The following is a 22,861-nucleotide window of genomic DNA, read 5'->3' on the forward strand; positions in this document are numbered from 1 at the left end:
CTTTTGATTCATTCTTCTATCCAACTGTCCAATCATCTAACATTCTGTTCACTCATTCGTGCGTCTTCCATCCAAGCATCCTTCTACTCACTCATCCTTCTATCCACTCATTCTTCCATCTTTCCATTCTTGCTTCAACCTATCCATCTATTCTTCATTTCTTCCACTTATCTGTTCATTCATCCCTTTCACTTCCATTCATCATCCATTCATCTATCCTATCAACCTTCCAGTCATTCACTAATTTATTCCATTCAACTATTCTGTCCAGCTCTCCATCTTTCCATTCATGCATCAGTCATTTTACCCAGCCATCCATCCTTCTCTTATCCACCTATTTCATCTATCCATTCACTATTCCCTGCTTTCATGCTTTTCGCTTCTTCTTTGTTTCTTCCATCCTTCCATTCAACTACCTATCCTATCCATCTTTTTGTATCTGTTGTTTTAAAATTTTTAAAAATACATTTTATTGTATATATTTGTATTAGTCTATTTTCACGGAGCTGATAAAGACATACCTAAGACTGGGCAATTTATAAAAGAAAGAGGTTTAATTGGACTTACAGCTTCACATGGCTGGGGAAGCCTCACAATCATGGCAGAAGGCAAGGAGGTGCAAGTCACATCTTACTTGGATGGCATCAGGCAAAGAGAGAGGTTGGGCAGGGAAATTCCCCCTTATAATACCACCACATCTCATGAAACTTATTCGCTATCATGAGAACAGCATGGGAAAGACCGGCTCCCATGATTCACTTACCTCCCACTGGGCCCCTCCCCTCCCACAACATGTGGGAATTCAAGATAAGATTTGGGTGGGGACACAGCCAAATCATATCAATATTTAAGGGATACAAAATGATGTTATAAGATATATATATATAGTAAAATAATTACTATAGAGGAACATATTAACATATCCATCATCTCACATAGTTACCCATTTCTCCCACTGTGGCAAGAGCAGCTATAATTACTCAGTTAGCAAAAATGCTGAAAACAATATGCTATTATTAACTATAGTATTCACGTTATACATTAAATCTATCCTATTTATCATTGTATCCTTTAATTCATCCCTCTATGCAATCACCCTTCAACTTTTCATCCAGCTGTACTTCTTTCTTTCCTTCCTTCTAGCCATCCCAATGCTCCTATTTTTCTTCCATTTGTCAAATGTCTATTTATAACTATTGAATACAGGATTGCCTTATGAAGTGCTCTGCAAGAAACAGAAGCACAGAATAAATACTCACTATCTCCAAGATCTTACACTTTAGTATTTCAGCAGACAAGACACACACGGAAATAAATGTATTATAAGGGTGAATGTGTTGAGCACTGCTGGGGGCAATTAGTACCTTGGAGACACAGAGACATGAGCCTTCTTCCACTCTTGGGGTGGGGTGGTTGAGAAGGCTTCCTATGGAAGGTGGCATTAGATGTGGGGCATAGAAATAAGCAGGAGCAAGGAGCTGCGAGAGGACTGGGGAAGGCCCGTCTTAGCTAAAGACTGACCCTGAACAAAGGCACAGACACAAGTATGCTCAGGGAACAATTTGATTTGGGTAGAATGTGTGGGTGAAATATGATTAGAAAAGTAGGTTGTGACCATATGACACAGGCTACAGAGTATGGAGATTATCCTGAGAGTCATAAAGTACCAGTGAAGTTTGGGAGTAAGAGAAAGACATGATCATAATCAGATATGCAGTGGAGAATAGATGCATGGTGCTGTACTACGGCCTGGAGACTACTTGGGAGGCTAGTGGGCTGAGCAGTGGGAATGGAGGTGGGCTTGGGTGGACGGACTTTGCTGGAGAGGCAACAGCACCTGTCTGCCCCAGCTGCAGATTATACATGTGAGGCAGACTTCCCAGGGGGCTGAGCAAAAGACTGAATAGGGTTCAGCATGGAACTGGCCCCAAACCTCCCTACCCTCAGGCACCCAGGCAACTGGGTCTCACCTGCTGATGTCTGGAGCCTTGCATGAATGAAGGAAGGGGGTCTCTTCCATTCCATTTCTTTGTCCTGGTGGAATAAGCCACTCACCCAAAGAACGGACATTGCTTGGGGCTCTGTCACTCAAGTATAAAGCCCTTCTTTTCTGAAGCTCCTGTGTGCATCCCACCTAACTGCCAGGATAAGCTGAGCCTGAATTCAGCCTACCATCTGTGGTGCGGCTAAGATCTCACAGGACAGGGTCATAGCCCGTATCTGTGACATCTCCCTGGCACCTTTAAAGTTCCTAGCAGGGGAACTTTCTTCATGTAAGTTTCTGTCCTTTGCAGTATTTGGACCACCACTTAAAGAAAACTGACAGACCAAAAGGGGCTCACAAGTCAGTCATTATATCTCAGATATCTATTGAAGCTAGATCTCATGGACCCGTACCAGAAACTTTTTGAAGAACTACAGAGCTATCAGAACTTTGGAATTCTCTTAGTCTGACTTTTTCATTTTACAAAGGGTGAAAGTACCCTGGACTAGCCAGGCACTAACCCAAAGTCACAAAAAATCAGGGGTCAAAAGGGAATTAGACCCTACTCAAACCACTATTCTTTCCACCCCACTTCTCTGAGCAAATATAATTCAGACTACTATATTCCTCAGAATAGACTCTCAGCATAGCCCCTAGGAGGGAACATCATGTCTCCAAGTCTCTGAAAATCAGTTTCAAGGTTGTTGAGGCCTGACTGCTACCCCTAGAGGGAAAAGGAAGAGTTGATTTAACACACTGGAAGCTTGGCCACTTACATACCAGAGGTTGGTGGTGTTAGAGACTGAGTTTTTCTTGCCCAGATTGTTTAAGAGAGTGGTGAATAAAATTTTTAATAAAAGGGAGGATACAGAACTCTTTCTAGACCTCTCATTGGAGTTCCGAATAAGGTGGGAGCTAGGATGATGGCTTAGACGTGTAGGGATGGGAGGCTGGGCAGGGAGTTCCTGTCTCCTTCCACCAGGACTGCCTTTCTGGAAACCTAGAGTGATGTTTCTGCCCTCTCCTGCACTCAGATCTCACTGATAAGTCTCACAGCGAAGATTCTGGAATATTCTGAAGTGGCTCCCATCAAAGCCCTTCGAACTCTTCGCGCTCTGCGGCCACTGCGGGCTCTGTCTCGATTTGAAGGCATGCGGGTAAGTCTGATCTCAAAACTTCTCTCATCTGGCCAGGCACGGTGGCTCATGCCTGTAATCCCAGCACTTTGGGAGGCTGAGGTGGGTGGATCACCTGAGGTTAGAAGTCCAAAACCACCCTGGCCAACATGCTGAAACCCCATCTCTGCTAAAAGTACAAAAATTAGCCAGGTGTGGTGGTAGTGAGCTGAGATTGTGCCATTGCACTCCAGCCTGGGTGACAGAGCGAGACTCCGTCTCAAAAAACAAACAAAAAACTTCTCTGATCTGCAGCTTTTGGTAACCCTTCCTCCTTTATGCCCTCCATCCCACCAACCCTGAGCTCCGGGGCCCCACCTCCAAAGGCAGGCTCTGAGTCTTCACTTCCTGACCTGACTTTGGTGGTGCTGCATGTCCTAACTCTCTTAGTTCTCTTTCAAGTCTTTTTGTGGGCCCCTCTTCCCTTGTCACCCATAAATATTACAGCCACCAGGACCCAGACCTCACCCCCTTTGCTCTTAGTGAAGTGACCCTGAATCATCGCTCCACAAGCATCTATTATCTCAATCACCCAACTCTGCCTCTTATTGCCAACATCTCCAGAACATCCCAAGTTCTCTGTCTTTCCATGACAAATTAGTCTTTCCTCTAATACTCCATTTAAAAATAGTGACATCATTAGCTCATTACCTCAGCTCCCACCCACTGGAATGCTTCTTCTCTCCTACCTAATGCAATCATCAGGCCCTGTGAATTTTTCCCTTCCATCCACCCCTTTCCTTATCCACCACTGTCAGCCTCCACCTTGCCCTAACTGCCTCCATCAGGACAGAATGCTCACAGCCAGAGCCTTGTCTTAGAGACTGCTGATTGACACCCACCTCTTCCTCGTAATTACAAAAGGCTCCCCAGCAGAAAGTAAGGTTTTGCTTTGCTCCACTATCATTGGCTGAAAGTAGTCATCATAGCTTCAAAAACAAAAGTGGGCTTTTGAAATTAACTTGTACCTTTACAAACACTAGGACCTGAAGATTGAAATAGTTTGAAATTTATTTTATTTTGTATCTAATAGATTCTCATTTGCTTATTTACAAATGAGCTGTTTTGTTAATATGGATTTAGGTTTTCACTAGTTCTTGACCAAAGCATACTTTAAATTGTATTTAAATTGTGTTTGTGTTTTATGTATGGTATTTAAGGAGAATAAGTCAAAGTTCTAGAAGTCTGTATGTGCAAGTACAATACACACACTTACACTTCTAAATGAGTGCAGTATGCTTGTAAACTTATCCATTTTCTCACTGCAACCCACCCTGAATGAGGTTAAGGGAAGAAGGTCTAAATCCATCTTCAGCTGCCCAGTGTCTCTCAGTCTTCTGAGTCTGAATTATTGCACTAATTAACCCACTTCTCTTGCTGCTTCCAAAGGCCACTGGCTCATGAAGCAGCCTGAATGAGTATAGAAAGAGATAGAATCCAGCAGAGGGGGTGGGGTATTGAGGGGTTCCAGGTCTTTCTCTATCTCCCACCAGGTGGTGGTGGATGCCCTGGTGGGCGCCATCCCATCCATCATGAATGTCCTCCTCGTCTGCCTCATCTTCTGGCTCATCTTCAGCATCATGGGCGTGAACCTCTTCGCAGGGAAGTTTTGGAGGTGCATCAACTATACCGATGGAGAGTTTTCCCTTGTACCTTTGTCGATTGTGAATAACAAGTCTGACTGCAAGATTCAAAACTCCACCGGCAGCTTCTTCTGGGTCAATGTGAAAGTCAACTTTGATAATGTTGCAATGGGTTACCTTGCACTTCTACAGGTGGTGAGTCAACCATGAGATCACCATATCTCTTGCTTTGGCTGCTCAATAAAATGGAGAGTCTGGGTTCCCAGAAGATGCTATGTGGGGACTTTGCAAGGAGTAGCACTCAGTGTGAACTGAGATCATTCTCTATTCCTACAGACTACACCATGAGGCTAGAGGGCCTCTAGTGAATATGATATCACAGTGGTGCAATTACACAAGTGTGGGTTAGTAGAATAGTATAAAGGGATGGGCCTGCCATGGGATTGTTATCAGGTGGTGAGTTAAAACACAGAACCTGTACAAAATAGACAAGGCATAGCCACATGTTCAGTCTTCAACTTCACATCATTTCCTAAATGGTAATAAATTATGTCTCATTAGGTCTATTGTAATGATATATAATGTTGGTGATAATGACAGTCAAACACATTCACCCTGTCTTTCTTTCTTTCATCATCCATTCAATCGCTCATTTCTTGCCTTCATCTACCTGTTCATTCAGTCCTCTGTTCATTCAAGTGTTAATACAATTACTTATACATTTGTCATGCAGTTACTCTTGAGTGTCTACATTCCACCACTGGTTCTTGCATTTATTCAACGAATAATCTCTGAGTAGCTCTGGTATGCCAGGCATGGTACTACTCAGCCCTGGGAGATACAGTCAGAACTGGGCTTGGACACCGATGCTGTATGAGAGAAACAGACTAATAAGTGAATTAAAACAGCTCATCAAGTGCTGTAACACGAGTGTAACACTAGGAGTGTAAGACCTAAGATGTCTTGCATGCCCTGAACATGCTGGAAGGCACGCCCAGTTTCTAGACCTCAAGAGTGCTAAAGCTGAAGGCAGGAACGTGGAGGTCTTCTATTCTCAACTTCTCCATCTGGAAGATATACTGTTCTTACATCATGTGCATAAGGTGGGAAAGTGGCTGAGAAAATGGCAGCCATGAGAGGGGAAATGTTAGGCAAGTGCACAGAGCAGCCTTGTAGCAGTTGGCACTAGAACCAGACACCTAGACACTCAGTCCTCAGTCCATACTACTTTCTGAAAGGCTCTGTGTCTTTAATGCTACTCTATTCTTAAACAGCCACATGTGGGATTACTTTAAATCATCATATGAGATTAGTCAAGTAGCCCAAGGGAACCTTTCCTTTCATTCTTTCTGCACAAGCCCTTTCCAACTCAGGACTCTCCCCTCTCTCACTGGGCCACCATGGCTTGGGAAGGGTCCAGTGTAGATGGATGGGCAGACACTGAGTGGCCTCTGCTCCTTGTCTCCAGGCAACCTTTAAAGGCTGGATGGACATTATGTATGCAGCTGTTGATTCCCGGGAGGTGAGTCTCAGTCCACTGTCCCTACAGCCTTCCCCTCTGTGCATCCTACCCATATCGGTCTGCATTTGAAATGAAGTGACGATGACCCTGGTACTGGAAGAGGCGATCACCCAGCAACCTCACACTGTCCCTCCTTGCAGCAGTGTCCAGCTGGCTCTCTGTTGAGTGTTTCAGCCACCGAGCCTATCCCCCTTTCATCTACACTCCCTAGGCTTCTCGAGGTTTTCCTCTGTTCACTATTGAGGAAAGCAACAGATAACCTCTAAGAGACAGTTCATGTGAGCCACTCCCTGAACAAGGGTGGGAGCAAAGCAAGGGTAGTAGCTAAATCAAGGTGCATCGAGAGGAATGTGGTAGAATCTCAGGAACTATCATAAAACCCAGGCTGGGCCAGGCGCAGTGGTTCATGCCTGTAATCCTAGCACTTTGGGAGGCCGAGGTGGGCAGATTGCCTGAGCTCAGGAGACCAGCCTGGGCAACACGGTGAAATCCCGTCTCTACTAAAATATGAAAGAAATTGGCCGGGCATGGCGGCTTGTGCCTGTAGTCTCAGCTGCTCGGGAGGCTGAGGCAGGAGATTCTCTTGAACCCGGGAGGCAGAAGTTGCAGTGAGCTGAGATTGCATCACTGCACTCCAGCTTGGGTGAGAGAGCGAGACTCAATCTCAAAAAAAAAAAAAAAAGAAAAGAAAAAGTCAGGCTGGGGAGACACTATTGGGGAATGACTCCTTCCTGCTGTGGCAGGCACTGTCAATTCCCTGCCATCTCTTCCCTTAGCCCACTTCTGATTTCACCTGCAGGCTGCACTTCTGATTCTCTGTGTAAAGACTTCAGGGCTTAGGAGCTTGTTCAGCAACTTCTCCCCCAAGGACCAGGGATTTAATGTCCTTAGGGGCAACCCTTACCAATAAGTTTTGGGAGTCTGAGGATAAATACTCTAGCTTCCCTGTCCCTTGGTGATACAATCCTGCATGTGCTCTACACAGTTACTCAGAGGACCCCAGTAGGATTGTGCTCCAGTTGCCCACAATGATGCCCTGCTTAACAACATCCTCTTCACAGGCTCTTCTCCCATTCCCGCTTATTCTCCCCCACTCCCTCATTCCTGCTTCCTTGGATCACCTCCCAGATAAATCACCTGCACCCAGGTCCATGTCTCAGGCTTGGCTTTCAGATTGAATCTGAACTAAGACACCCACCCTCCTTCCCACTCTCCCTTGTCTGGTCACAGGTCAACATGCAACCCAAGTGGGAGGACAACGTGTACATGTATTTGTACTTTGTCATCTTCATCATTTTCGGAGGCTTCTTCACACTGAATCTCTTTGTTGGGGTCATAATTGACAACTTCAATCAACAGAAAAAAAAGATAAGTGGGGCTCAGGGGTTTCTGGTTTCTGCTGTAGTGGTAAGCCTTATATTTCCTGTTCTCTGGCCAGCTCTGGCCTCCTGACAAAAGCCAACACTACTCACAGCCCATCAGTTTAATATCAGTGCTAACCCTTGCCCTGTGATTGCTGTTGCAGGAAGAGTTGCATTTCTCTCTGTCAGCAATGCCCCACTAACATCCTCACTCAGGGTTCACATCCCAAAGGGATCTTGGTCTTCCCAACCGGAACCAGCTGTGTTAGATGTGTTCCAAGTGAGCCCTGGGAGAATACAAGCAGGGAAAGAAAGGGATCCAGAGCTTGCTGACCTGTTGGGGGATATGATCCCCACAAAGGACTGAGTCAGGGCACCTCAGGAAAGGCCATGGCCCAACACTGGCAGAATCCCAACCCTCCTTGGGATGGGGAGGAAGGCTTGTGCCTCCAAAGGTACCAACTGTGATTAATAGGAATCAAATCCCAGATAACCTCTCATGTTTATAAGAAAATTTCAGGGCAATAAAGGTATAAAGTATTTTCCTATTATCCTTTCATTTAATGCCCTCCATACCCCTGAGGTAGATAGGCGCTGATCTAGATTTGCGTAACTGAGATCCCGAGAGAAAAGGGGCTACATGGATAAGTCACAGAGTACATGCAAACCTGGGTTTGCATTCCTGACTCAACTACTTGTGGATGGCTCATGCTGGCAATATTTTAAACCTCTCTGAGTCTCAGTTTTCTTATTCATTCAATGGGGCTAATAATACCTACTCTCTGGATTGTGGTGAGGGGTAAACAAAACCCTGAACAAAGATCACTGAGCATAAGACAGCTTTGGTGGTGCAGTTTCTGGCATTGTAACAGCAGAGGGCAGTGTGACTGGCAGGGCCCCAAGAGCACCAGATGCTGTTGCTATTAACAATTTAAAATATATGCCTACTAGGGCAGGCATCCCACTTACAGGAAATCCTTGCCCAGGGTTCTGGGCATAAGAAGAGAACAGGATAGGTCTGGGACAAGACAGTGCTGATCAGTGTGATTAGTACCCTGGGGAGGTTTGAGATTATTGAAGCAATCATTTCTCTCATTTTACAGATGAGAAAACTGAGGTCAAGAAACAGATTACAGAGGGTAACGGAAGGAGATGAGCTAGTGACCAGGCTGGGGTCACTGAGAAACTGCATCTACTGAATCCTTGGTCAGAGTTCTCAGCATGACCTCACCTGGAGCTCACCTACCCACTGCCCTTGCCCTTTCCTTCTCTCCCCCCATAAAGATGGTCCTCCCAGGAAGCCCTTTGTGTCCACAGATCTTCTCAGATCTCCTTTCAAATTCCACAGATCTCAGCCCACTTTCCCAGCATTTGCAGGGACTAACTTACATAAACATGTTGTTAAAATAGGTGGCTTTCAAATTATGTCAGGAAGTTAAAGGTGAGAGCTTGAATGAAGAAAATCCAAAGGGCCCCTAAAGAAAAACTAATACCCAGTCCTAAGGGAGGAAGACATCTTTGGTGGTGCAGTTCCTGGCACTGTAACAGCAGAGGGCAGTGTGACTGGCAGGGCCTCAAGAGAACCAGAGGTCCCTCTGAGACAAAGGACCCAAGGATAAGGCAGTAATTGTCCTCATCTCCTCCTCTCCAGAAAAGATTTGAGGGCTTCTGTCCCAGAGTCTTTGCTTCAAGGTCCTTAGGAAATCTCTTGCCCCCTGGGAGGGACTGTGACTCTAGAAGCCCAAAGAATTTTACTGGAATGAACAGGCTAGATCCAAGGCTCAGATCTGAACCAACATGTACCTTCTCCTTGAGTCCTGTTTCCCAACCCTCCCCACCCTCTATCCAGCATCTCTGGATCCCTGGAGAACAGCAACTGGCTTTGCTTTAGAGACCCAGGCAGGGAGTCAGCAATGGAACTCAGTCCCACCGTTCTGACACTGGTTGTGGCAAGACACTCCTTGAGGCTGGGCTTGGTGTGTCTATCTGCAGAGGAGGGGAGAATGTTGATATGATCCTTTCTCTCCTGCCTGTTCTGATTTTGGTATCCATAGGGGGTTCCTCTTGCTTTATAACAGTGTGGCCCTCTCTGCACTTAGGGGGCCAGGACATCTTCATGACAGAGGAGCAGAAGAAGTACTACAATGCCATGAAGAAACTGGGCTCCAAGAAGCCCCAGAAGCCCATCCCACGGCCCCTGGTGAGCCCCAGAGGTTTCCTGTAGCACAGCCTGTCTGTGAATCCAACATGACAGTCTATGCCTGTGTCAGGCAGGGGCCTGAGGGAGTGCTGTTTATGGAAGAGAAAATCTGGGTTGACATTGGGATGAGGGTGATGAGGGTTCCTACGCCCAAGGAATGAGAAGTTCAAAAGAAGTAACTCTGGTCTTCTGGAGTAAACATACCTTTTACAGCTATTTGAAATGAGTCTGTTGGGGGAAGCACTGAGTTTCTCCAACAGTTTTAGAGTTCAAGCACAGGATTGGAGGCAGATTAAGCTAAGTGACAGTAAGGGTAGTTAGAACCCAGGGATTAAACTTGTGTGGTTATGTATCATGGTCTAGGTCGCAGTGGATCTCCAGTATCACCCTATATTCTACCCCACACCTACAGGTATAAAGAGGAAATGACAACAACCCAACTCCCCTGCCGGGATACAAGATGCAGTCATGGTCGTGGTCAAGTGGCCCAATAGGAACCAAAAGTTATCCCGCTTGAGTTTAAAGATTGGGCAAAAATTAGGGCCAGACTCTAGTTTCACTCCTTTTTTCATAAAGATCTCAAGAGACATGGCTTTGTGTTCCTCCATTAAATGCACTACCCATACCACACATGATATCACCTAAGTTCTTCTCAGCCCTCTGTCAGAAGATAGAAAACATCAAGCCTCTGAGAAGCCCCAAGATAGCACGTTTTTGGGAATGGATGAACAGGTTTGGGGGTGAAGATGTTGATGTGTCAGAAATTATTGTTGATCCTCTTCAAAGAATTTCTAAGCCATCCACTCCAGTGAATGGAATTGGCCCTGTGTCCCTCTACATAAACTTTCTGTGGCTAAGATGCAGCATTAGTGAAGAAAATCACAAGTATTGCTGGTGGCACAATTTCATTAGCCCTTCCCCACACAAGGGAAAAGTCCAAAGGACATTTAACAAAGGAACAAGCCTTTCCCTAAATGAATTACGGAGACATGCATTCTGTTAGCCAAGGTATTAGATTTTTTTAAATCAAGGTATAGGATTTGCATAATTTACTTCAAACTTTGTCAGAACTAAGTGAAAAACATTTACAAGAGAAAAAAAGTGATGACTTTTGACACATTATTTTGAAATAGTGGTCATGAATTTATTACTAGTCTAGATTCTGATAAGAAGTATTACAGTGTGGAGTGATAGGAGGTTCAGACCTCTGTAGGGGCAGAGCTTTCCTCCTAAGTCACCCATACGATCAAGATAACTGGATTTGAGTGAGCCTGAGCAAAAGTGCTTAGGCTCATTGAGTATCCCTCCATCAACAAGTTCAATGGAGAGGAGCAGGCTCAAAATTAAAATTAGGTGAAAGGCTGAGTCTCAACCACATTCAAGTCATGGGTAATGAGAGGAGGACCCTAAGACTTACTGAGAAGCAAGCAGCTGAGTCCACACTGGCCTTTACTTGTGGCTGGAGTAAGGTTGAATCCACATTTGAACCAAATGCCAAGGAGTTGTATGCTAGGGACAACCCTTGGCAAAATCATGAAAGTTTTCGGCACCTTCCCCCACATACTACTCAATCTCTCTTTGACATCCCAGCTTCTTCCCTCTCATCACCCAACCGCATATGATGCCAAAGAAAGCTTCCTCCCCTCAGGGAAGACAACATTCTTAGGACAAGATAAATCATATTTCAAAAAGGGACCCTGGAGAGGGCATCTACCTATAAAGGCATGACCCTAATGTTGAAATTCCAGGCAGTAAATAGGAGTGGGAGACGGAGTTGATGTTCAGGCAGGAAGACCTGCAACAAAATCACCATTTCTCCTAATTAAGCTACAACCAAGATCCTCCGAGGATGGCACTGGGGGAGACCTCCACATATGGAGGGGAAGTGAAACCTCATAACCAATTCTGTTCCTGAGATTCTCCATCCTTTGAATGGAAGAGGAGTGGATTAGTAATTGACTCTCAACCTTATGCTAGCCTTAGTGGAGGAACGTGGCTCTCCCCTTAATATTCTGGCCCAAGCAAGGTAAACACTCTTTCCTTTGTTCCCTAATTTCGCATAGCTGAGGCAAGGCTAGAACATTTAAACAAAACTTTGAAGTCACAGGTATGCCAACAGAGAAATCAGCACAAAGCAGAGTCCAAGCAGCACCTGCAGATGGCTGCTCTCCAGGACCCATAGGTCTTGGATCATCCTAGTTCCTGACCAGCATCCATATGGCAGGCAACATCTTTGACACCCACATGCCCAGTGGCACAACCCTGATCATCTTCCCTCTTCAAAGTCTAGAACCAAGAAAGAAATCCAAAGAAAAAGGAAATTCCCACTCCCAACTAAGACCCTTCTTCCCAGGCCCAGCTTGCTTTTGACCAGATTATTGGCCCTGGAATGTCCACCTTCTCCCCTTAGGAGCCCCAAAGGTCAAAATGGTCATACCAGCAAGCACTGACACAAGATTTCTGCCCCATCAGTGCATGGGTGTCATTCATGACAGAGCTTACCTGGGACCACATAGGAGCCTCACACACCTCCTCTCACCTCTGATGATGCTCAGGCTCTAAATCTTGTTTCTTCCATAGGAAAGGCTAAGGATTCCACAAGTCTGGGAAATTTTATTCTTTAACATTCCCTGCTACAGAAATCAATAAAAGCAGCTCTCAATACTCCACTTTATAGAAATATAATAGGCTCTAGAGAATATCACATCATCGATCACCCACTTCATCGTCTCTGAGAGCACCAAGGGTCGCAAAGGTATGATCCCTGACCGTGAGCTAATCTAAGAGCAGCTAGCAAGCTACTCCATTCCCTAAAGTCAGAATATCCAGGGCAAACTTCACACCCAGCCACTTAGTGATGCTGTTGCCTGCTCTGTTTAATTAGAAGTCATGTGACCATGAATGGGCCTGTATTCTTTCACCATTTTCAGTGATGAAATGGAAGGGATTAGTGGCCCAGCAATCCCCCTCCCACCCCAGGAAAGATGTGAGCCAGCAGTTCTGCCCTGAGCGAAGGCCACTTGGGTCTGATTCTTTGCTCTAACCCAACAGGGCAGCAACCCATCCCCACCATGAAGCAGAAGGCAAGGATCAGCCTCATCACAGCACTTCCCCCTCTGCTTGCTGTGCAGCTCCCGTGGGCTCCCTGGCAGGGATCAGACAGGTTCTTCTCTTCCTCCCTCATAGCCACTCATGCAGAGGCCTGCACATCCCATACATTCAGTAGGTACCCTTGGTACAGAATTGAATTTAGTCAAATAAAGGGTGACTTTAAATTTTCATTTAAAGTCACATTCTGTCTTCCATTCATTTATCAATTTGCAAAGCATCTATTGCAGCCAGGCACTATGCAGACACCAGGGTTAGAGTAGTGAGCAAGATAGACAAAGTTCCTACTCTTACAGTTTACAGTCCAGTGACAGAGGCAAACAGTTGGCCAAAAGTTGCACATATATATTAATTCCTGGCTGGAGAAATTGTCAAGGGAGAAAAAATGGGGTGAAGATCAAAGGATGCTCAAGACTGAGCCTCGAAGAGCTCTGATGTCTAAAAATTGGGTAAAGGAGACTATAAAAGAGCATCACAAATGGCAAGAAAAGAAGCAGAAATGTAAGGCATGGTGGAGACCAAGAAAGCAACATTTCAAGATAGAAGGGGTACTAGGCAATATCAGACAAGTGTCCTTGGATCTAATATTATGGGAAGTCATTCATGATCTTAGTGAGAACCATCTCTGTCAGGATAGAGGCAAAAGCTCTGTTGATGTGGGCTGAGGAGTGAATGAGGGACACTGATTGTACACAACTCTTTCAAGAAATTTTGCTTTGAAAGTGTGAAGAGATCTAAGACAGTAGCTGGAGGGAGATGTAAGTTTCTGAAAGATTCTGCTTTAAGTTAGGAGAAACCAGGTCATTAGAGATTTGTGCAATAAACCAAGATACAAAGAGTAATGCACATGGACATTAATGTTGCCTAGGATAATAGCCAAGAGTGGGCAAATGTGGCCAAGAGCCTCACCCATCATTAATGAGGCACAGGGACCAAGAGTTTGGCAAGTGGCAGTAATGAAGAAGTGACAAAGCTAGGTGGCAAAGCTTCAAAGCAAGAAGGGGTTTTACAAGACACAGGAAGAGCAATGGTGTGGAAGGGTCAGTGGTGAACAAGGAGAACCCCAGGCCTGACCCCTGATGTACATGGGGTAGGGGAGAATGGCAGCCTTTGAATAGGGGGAGATATGTGCAGATCAAGGCGGGTGAGCTCCATAGAGGTCAGGAGAAGGTTTGGGAGAAGGTCAAAGTGTGGGGAATGGGGTTGGGATCATGGACTCACAGAGCAGTAAGATGTTCACAGCACTAAAAGAAGAGAGGATCACACTAGGAGCTTTTTAAAGACACCATAAAAATAACCAGATATAAATGATCTCTTGGTTATCCAGGCCACTCTGCCTCCTTCCAAGATGCAAACAACCAAGACTTGACCCTACGCCCCATACCTGCATTTGCCTAGGCATTTGCACAGCACCAGGAACAGAGAGAACATTTCCAAGAATAAGTTTCCCCTTTGCACTTGACTTTACTCTCAGCAAAGTAGCTCAAATTAATATTTCAAGCAGCTCTTGAACTCTTGCAATGTGCAGGGCACTGCAGGGAAACAAAGTTAAGGAAGGTATAGCCCTTGTCCTCAAACAGCTGATTGTCTAGTAGAGAAGAAGAGACGCATATACAAAGTGCTAGAACTCGAGGCTGACTGAAAAGTGGGATCCCCAAAGCGACAGGGCAGTATGGTGTCGCGTGACTAAGGGATGCTCCATGCAGTAAGTGGAGCTTAAAAGAGATGGATTACTCAAGACTGTTGGAATTTAGACAGCCAAGAGAGGAGATGGGAGGGCATTGCAAATAGAAGCAAGGGCACAGACCAGGAGAAAGAAAGGGCTTGGTGACATCAAAGGGCCAGGAGAGGTATTAAAGACTTGAACTGGGGCAATGAGGTAGAGTCAACTAAAAGTGAAATTTTGGAAGAGGTAAGGATAGTATTTGGCTTCTGTTCGGATGTGGAGTGTGATGGAGACAAAACTCATCTATGGATAACACAGATGCCTGGTTTGTGTTGGCCCAAAGGCCATGATGCCACTGTCTCTTGTTTTCTCAGAACAAGTTCCAGGGTTTTGTCTTTGACATCGTGACCAGACAAGCTTTTGACATCACCATCATGGTCCTCATCTGCCTCAACATGATCACCATGATGGTGGAGACTGATGACCAGAGTGAAGAAAAGACAAAAATTCTGGGCAAAATCAACCAGTTCTTTGTGGCCGTCTTCACAGGCGAATGTGTCATGAAGATGTTCGCTTTGAGGCAGTACTACTTCACCAATGGCTGGAATGTGTTTGACTTCATTGTCGTGGTTCTCTCCATTGCGAGTAAGTGGGCAGCCACGTGGTGGGGAAGCCCCACCTCTGCTTGGGGGTCTTTGGGATGCTCTTCTAAAACCAAGGAAATAACCAACCAACTTTTTGAAATAAGTGTTTCTGTTAGAAGAACCCTGTATTTGCAGCTTTCCAAGAGTAGCAAGCTTTAAATGCCTTGGGCTGCTCTCTCAGTGAAGTGAAGAGGTTCTATTGGCCTTCTCCATGCTCACACGAAGTGTTTTCAGGCACCTACTGTGTGCACAGCCCATGGCTAGAACCTCGGGGGCTGACAGGGAATAATCACTCCTCCTGAGAACCTCAGGCTGTAAGACGATGGAGTCTCCAGCAGACCTTACTTTTATGGTCTTGAAAGCAGGGGGCAGGTGGTGTAATGTGAGGTGAGTCTTAAAATATGTTCTGGAAAAGGAGATGGATTACCATCAAAGTGAGGAAAGACTGGGAGGAGATTGTTCAAAGGAGATTCTCAAGTCTAGGGTCTGGAATTAAATCTCTACACAACTGTTCTATTAGGGAACATGAGTGATAGAAAAGTCAAGATATCAATGCCAAGAAATTAATACTGTTAAGGCCCAGTCTCGGTGTTGTTGAATGACAGGCCCAGTATTTTGGGCCCAATGGTGTTCAGAGAAAATTACTAGAGTTAGAGGCTAACATGGGGAAATGGAGCTGCCATGATTGAATACTTCCTAAGTTCTGAGCACTGAGCTGGGTTCCATGAATGTTCACAGCAGCCCTGTTAAGCAGGTGTTATTATCCTCATTTTATAATTTAAAATTGAGACTCAGAGATCAAGAATATTATGCAGGGTCACAGTTTCCAAGGGTTGAAGCTGAATTTAGAACAGCCTCCAATCTTCTAATGAACTTGCTGCCTGTCACCAACAGCCAAGAGACTGTCCCTGGGCTTATGGGTTAGCTGAAGTTTGACCCTATAAAGGCCAAATCACAGCTCACCAGCTTCACCTGGCATTATAAATGTATCTTGATTGGTTATATCCTGACCTGCTTACTTTTCATGTCAGGGCGTAGCTGTAGATTTAATTTCCCATTGATTTACTACCAAGAGCTGAGAGTATCTAAATACAACTTAGCAGCATTTCATCAACCTCCCCACCTTGGTGCTGAAACACAGCCTTGGGTTGCATGTATTTCCGTGGATTTCAGTTTGTTTTTGTTCTTGTTTTATTTTGATATTGCTGCTCTGTTTTTTAACACTTTATTGAGGTATGATCCACATGTAAAAAGCTATATGTGTTTAATGTACACAACTTTATGAGTTTGGAGATAAGTATACACCCATGAAACCATCACCACCATCAATGCCAGAAACATGTCCATAACCTCCAAATACTTCCTCCTGTCTATTTATTTATTTATTGAATGCTAGGAACGCTTAAGATTTATTCTCTCAGTGAATTTTTAAGTAGACAACACGATATTGCTAACTATAGGCACTATGCTATAAGTAGAGCTCTAGGATTTATTCATGTCACATAACTGAAAGTTTGTACACTTTGACAAGTACCTCCCCAATTTCCCCTCCTCCCAGCTCCTGGAAACCACCATTCTATTCTCTGCTCCCATGAGTATGACTATTTTAGATTCCTTATATAAATGCAATCATGTCGTTTTTGTCCTTCTGTGTCTGGCTTATCTTACTTAGCATAATAGGAGTTTTTGTTGGTTGGTTGGTTGGTTGTTTTCATTTTTGTTTTGTTTTGTTTGTCTTCCAAAATGAAAGATTCCAAAGGCTATTTTGATTTTATATTAAAGAAGGGAGCTTGTTTGTGTATCAGTAATATAGAAATAAAACATAGCCAAGTTCTATGATGGGGATATCTTAACTACCAGTTCCTGTGACTTACAGGGTATCACCATCCGCTGGGGCAGGAATCCCTTATAGAGCTGGAAAATAAGCAGAAAAACCCACATATCAGTCTTTCTGCCCTCTCTCCTTACTTCCCTTTCTTCCTTCCCACCAGCAAGAGGTGACTGAGTATCTAATTATTACAAGTACGAGGACCCATTCTCCCTTAAAATAAGATCCTGGAGCAAATTAAAATGTACTGTAGACCAGTTGTCTGACAGAAAATTTTACCAGAGTATGTAGACAAATAATGTACCCTACACGATGGGAACATGTCCTAGTTAAACTGGAATTTTACATAAGGTCTTCCACAAAGATTTTATAATCCAAAATTATAATTATCTCCCAAGTCCCCTTCTACTTTCTTCCTCTTTCTGACACAATATTGTGACCCATGTGCATAACGACAAAGGGCAAGTAGGGGAGAGGGCCCAGGGAACCCGGCAAGGAGCGAGAGCTTGCTGCTACATCCCTCACCATTTTTCCTGTGAGATGTTGAACCCTCTCTTACCTGAAGCCCTTGCCTCATCTTTGGTGGAGGCCTTTGGTACAAATAGGGCTCCCCAGGTCCCCAAGACCAAAATTCAAATATCTTCAAGTTAGACATCATATAGAGGGACATATACATTCTTTATATTTCCAACTTTGTTCATAGTTGGAGTTGGGGGCAGTAACTGACTCCCCCAAAAAAACCTATCTCCAGGCTCTAACATAAAGTTCAAAAACAGCTGGAACCAAAAAAAAAAAAAACAAATTAAGGCATTGTGCAGACAGCTGGTCATTTAAAGCCCTTATGCTTTAGCTGTCAGCCAGTTGCCCGAATCCTCAGGCCTCCTTGTAATTAACACCAGGCTCCGTACAATTAGCCACAGGCCCGGGTGCCAGAAACAGAGTCAATCTTCACAGTAGGAGGTAGGGAGAGGAATCATAAGGGGTCCTGGCCTTCACAGAGCACAGGACCAGGGTGGAGGAAAGGGCATGACCCAAAGGCTGCAGTATCAGGGAGGAGCAGGGTCTGTGTCATAGGCAAAAACAGGCCAAAGACTGTGAGCCTGTGGAATAAACTGTAGTCACTTCCAGCTGAACTTGGCTGCAGAAGATAAGTTTTTGACTGTGGAGGTTGACCAAGAGGATATTCTGGGTGGAGGCAAAGATAGCATGGTAGGAAGGGTAAGACTGATGAGGAAGAGAGGACTTATGCAATGGGCATTTACTGAGCCCCTACTTTGTGCTACCTACCATGCCAGGCTCTGAGGGCCCAGAGTCCTCAAATGTGGATGCCCAAGTGACAGTCTATACCAAGCAAAGCAGAGTGCCATCACAGCCAACTTTGTCAGGTCGCATGGCTGGAGATACTAATTAGATAATTTCTTCCTTCTTTTAAAGGCCTGATTTTTTCTGCAATTCTTAAGTCACTTCAAAGTTACTTCTCCCCGACGCTCTTCAGAGTCATCCGCCTGGCCCGAATTGGCCGCATCCTCAGACTGATCCGAGCGGCCAAGGGGATCCGCACACTGCTCTTTGCCCTCATGATGTCCCTGCCTGCCCTCTTCAACATCGGGCTGCTGCTCTTCCTTGTCATGTTCATCTACTCCATCTTCGGTATGTCCAGCTTTCCCCATGTGAGGTGGGAGGCTGGCATCGACGACATGTTCAACTTCCAGACCTTCGCCAACAGCATGCTGTGCCTCTTCCAGATCACCACGTCGGCCGGCTGGGATGGCCTCCTCAGCCCCATCCTCAACACAGGGCCCCCCTACTGTGACCCCAATCTGCCCAACAGCAATGGCACCAGAGGGGACTGTGGGAGCCCAGCCGTAGGCATCATCTTCTTCACCACCTACATCATCATCTCCTTCCTCATCGTGGTCAACATGTACATTGCAGTGATTCTGGAGAACTTCAATGTGGCCACGGAGGAGAGCACCGAGCCCCTGAGTGAGGATGACTTTGACATGTTCTATGAGACCTGGGAGAAGTTTGACCCAGAGGCCACTCAGTTTATTACCTTTTCTGCTCTCTCGGACTTTGCAGACACTCTCTCTGGTCCCCTGAGAATCCCAAAACCCAATCGAAATATACTGATCCAGATGGACCTGCCTTTGGTTCCTGGAGATAAGATCCACTGCTTGGACATCCTTTTTGCTTTCACCAAGAATGTCCTAGGAGAATCCGGGGAGTTGGATTCTCTGAAGGCAAATATGGAGGAGAAGTTTATGGCAACTAATCTTTCAAAATCATCCTATGAACCAATAGCAACCACTCTCCGATGGAAGCAAGAAGACATTTCAGCCACTGTCATTCAAAAGGCCTATCGGAGCTATGTGCTGCACCGCTCCATGGCACTCTCTAACACCCCATGTGTGCCCAGAGCTGAGGAGGAGGCTGCATCACTCCCAGATGAAAGTTTTGTTCCATTCACAGCAAATGAAAATTGTGTACTCCCAGACAAATCTGAAACTGCATCTGCCACATCATTCCCACCATCCTATGAGAGTGTCACTAGAGGCCTTAGTGATAGAGTCAACATGAGGACATCAAGCTCAATACAAAATGAAGATGAAGCCACCAGTACAGAGGTGATTGCCCCTGGGCCCTAGTGAGAACACTCCAGCCTGGATATGTTCAGTTATGATGTGTCCTTCTGCTCTGTGTTAACTCTTTCCCATTGCAGATCACACCCAGCTACAGCCTCACCAATGCATGCCACTGGTCACAATGTCAGAACTGGGCAGGGAATGCAGCTGGTAACCACCTTTAAAAAAGCCATCATACACAAAAAGGAGTCAGAAGCTAAGAGCACTTCCACTGTGATTTCCCTTCTGAATTTCAATATCAGATCATGGGTTCTCTTACTCTCCAGAAAATATCCCTTGTCCTTTTATTTTTATTGTAATCAGATTATATTCACTGAGACAAACTTCTCAGCACCAGAACTTCCAAAGATATAGAACAAGAACATTACTGAAGGTCCAAGGTAGTCCTCTGTGAAGCACCATATAGAGACTGGCAATGTTATTTAGGATTTTGCATGACTGCATGTGAGAGCTGTTGGACAACTGCTCTGATCCAGGGTAACACCTGTGGCCTATGTCATGAAAAGCCTTTGAGATATCCATTAAAATTAATATTTTTAAAGGTATGTCCACACCAGTCTTGTATCATAAAGCATCATTTTATTTTTCTCTTATTTCTGTGATGCTGACATGTATCATGAGTCACTTACCCCTCACTTTCTGGGATCCTGATATTTTTCAGTTTGAGATTGAGGCTGGGTGGAGCAGGAAAGAGCACTGTCCTGAGATCTGGAAATGCCAGTTGGAATCCTAACTTTTCCACCAGTTGTCTGACTGACCAGGGCTAAAGTCTTTCCCCTCTTAACTTCAATTTCCTCACTTGTAAAATTGGTGGGAAGAGAAGAAAATGAATGCTTTCTATAGCCTTCGCATCTCGTGTTGTAGAACTCAATGGTGCCTGCCCCATTTATATGGGAAAAACACTCTTCTGAGGCTGAAATGGCTGGACCTTTCTGTTGTGTAGCTAAAGAGGTAGCTTTAGAATACATTCCAGTGTTTGTTCACATCTCATAATCAGACATTAAGGAGGAGAGTTTTTACATTACCTGGCGTCCAGAACTCCATAGTTAGTATAATCAGAAGAAAAGGTATAATCATGAGAATGATGATCTGGTAGATAAAATGTATGGCCAGTAGTTTCTTTCATTCATCCTGCAAATGTTATTAATTACCTACTATATGATGGGCACTGCTCGAAGAACAAGAGATAAAATAGGAGTTAAGCCCCCAAAAGATTAGTTGTATGAACCGAATGGAGTAAGAATTGTCAGAGGAGTTTATTTAGGCCAAAGGCATGTTGCAGATTTTGAGATGAAGGAAAGCAAAGACTCCCTATGACAACATAGGACATAGGGATTGTAATGACAATCATGATCTTCCATTAACTCTTGACCCATTCCCAGCCACAATCACAAAGATTCAAATATATAGCCAATTCATGGTCTATATATTTGATCATTTCATAAGATTTTCCATTTGTATAATTACAAAGCACAGTGGCTGATACATCTCACATGCCTCAAAGATACAGATTTGCTGAGCCCTTGCTTTCCCTTTTCTGTCACTATTAGCCCATCAGAAGTCAAAAGGCTTTCAAGATGCTTACTGGGAGTTGGCAGCATCCACAGATGCAGGTTAATAAGATGATGATGGGATAGCAGAGGGCCCAAGCCGTCTCAAATCAGCTATTCTCTGAATGCCTGATTTATTCTAAAAGATGAGTTCAACCAAATAACCCTTCCTCTCTCGTACCACTGAACCCGGGAGCACAGATACCGCCTATGCAGCTTCTTCAACGTCTAAATCCCATGTGGATGATGAAAAAGCCATCTGAGATACTAGCCCACGTGTTTATAAGACAGCTAAGTGGACAGAGAGTTGGGGCACAGGTTTATTTTTACAATGATATGTGAAAGAATTAAGTGTGCCAAACCATCAGACTGGTTCTGTTAAAGTAGATGACACCATTCTCAAAAGTATTTTTACTTTGAGTTGAATTATGCTCCCTAAACATAGAAACATAATTCAACTTTATGTTGAATTATGCTTTGGGTTGAATAATGTTCCCTAAAAGGGTATGTTGAAGTTCTAACCAATAGTACCTGTGATTGTGACCTTATTTGACATTAGGGTCTTTGCAGATGTAAACAAATTCAGATGAAGGTGAGCCCTAATCCAATGACTGGTGTTGTTAAAATATGAGGGGAATTTGAACAGAGACACGCAGAGAGGAGAATACCATGGGAAGATGCAGAAAAAAACACAAACAGAGAAAAGACAGCTGTACAAAGACACAGGAAGAAATCGGAGAGATACATCTGCAGGCCAAGGAATGGCAAGGATTGCTGAAGCTAGGAGGAGGCATGGAAGGCAACGGTTCTCACCTGCAGGCTTCAGAGGGAACATGGCCCTGCCAATACCTTGATTTTAGACACCTAGCCTCAGAAGTGTAAGAGAATAAATTTCTATTATTGTGATCTACCTAGTTTCTGGTAATTTGTTACAGCATCCCAGGGAAACTAATCCATTTCTCATTTTTTCTACACAAATGCATTTCCTAAATTGTAATGGGAAACATTGGAAAAGGGATGCAATATATACATCTTTCATGACACGGAGTTTTTGGAAATATAACCAAATGCAAGATTATCTTTTGAAAATTTTGCTAGAGCCAGTTTCCAAGTTCACCTGGTGGTACAATTACAAAGTAGAAACTAGATTTCCATGGGAGCCAACCTGAGAGCCAGAGCTACCTTCTCAACCCCACTCATAAGAGATAAAACTAGAATCTCTCTGGCCCAGAATGTGAGGATACCTTAGCACTGAAGGGAGATAAGAGACAGGATAATGATACTGACTGTACAAATATCTGGAACCTGCAAGTTCTCAAAAATATGCCTCCACCATAAACACCGCCCTAACTTTTTATACCATTAAACTGCATAACACATAGACACAGATGGCAAATAATATTCAGAACATCCACTTAACACAGAATAGTAGGTATAGGCGGAGCCCTGGTGTGCTGGAGCATTTGCTTAAGACAAAAGTGAAGTCACTTTCCTAAGGGCTAGGGATGCAAAATAAGACAGATCTTCAGTCTGGAGCTGAACACAGGCTGAAGGTTCACAAATACATTAAAAAGACAATTCCTTTTTTTTCTTTT

The 22,861-nt window shown here is 44.5% G+C and overlaps 1 protein-coding gene across 3 annotated transcripts in view; it reads left to right on the forward strand.

The window, feature by feature from the left end:
• The window catches only part of SCN10A (sodium voltage-gated channel alpha subunit 10), a 95,971-nt gene extending 76,252 nt beyond the window's left edge, over nt 1-19,719 (forward strand). For all 3 annotated transcript variants that reach the window (XM_054481487.1, XM_054481489.1, XM_054481490.1), the window contains 7 exons: nt 3,019-3,141; nt 4,653-4,937; nt 6,211-6,264; nt 7,495-7,632; nt 9,721-9,825; nt 14,974-15,244; nt 18,506-19,719. In XM_054481487.1, the coding sequence (XP_054337462.1) occupies nt 3,019-3,141; nt 4,653-4,937; nt 6,211-6,264; nt 7,495-7,632; nt 9,721-9,825; nt 14,974-15,244; nt 18,506-19,719 (2,190 nt within the window). The remainder of the gene's footprint in view (nt 1-3,018; nt 3,142-4,652; nt 4,938-6,210; nt 6,265-7,494; nt 7,633-9,720; nt 9,826-14,973; nt 15,245-18,505) is intronic.
• Nucleotides 19,720-22,861: the final 3,142 nt, after the last annotated feature.

Source organism: Pongo pygmaeus, chromosome 2 (genome assembly GCF_028885625.2).
Source record: "Pongo pygmaeus isolate AG05252 chromosome 2, NHGRI_mPonPyg2-v2.0_pri, whole genome shotgun sequence".
NCBI lineage: Eukaryota > Metazoa > Chordata > Mammalia > Primates > Hominidae > Pongo > Pongo pygmaeus.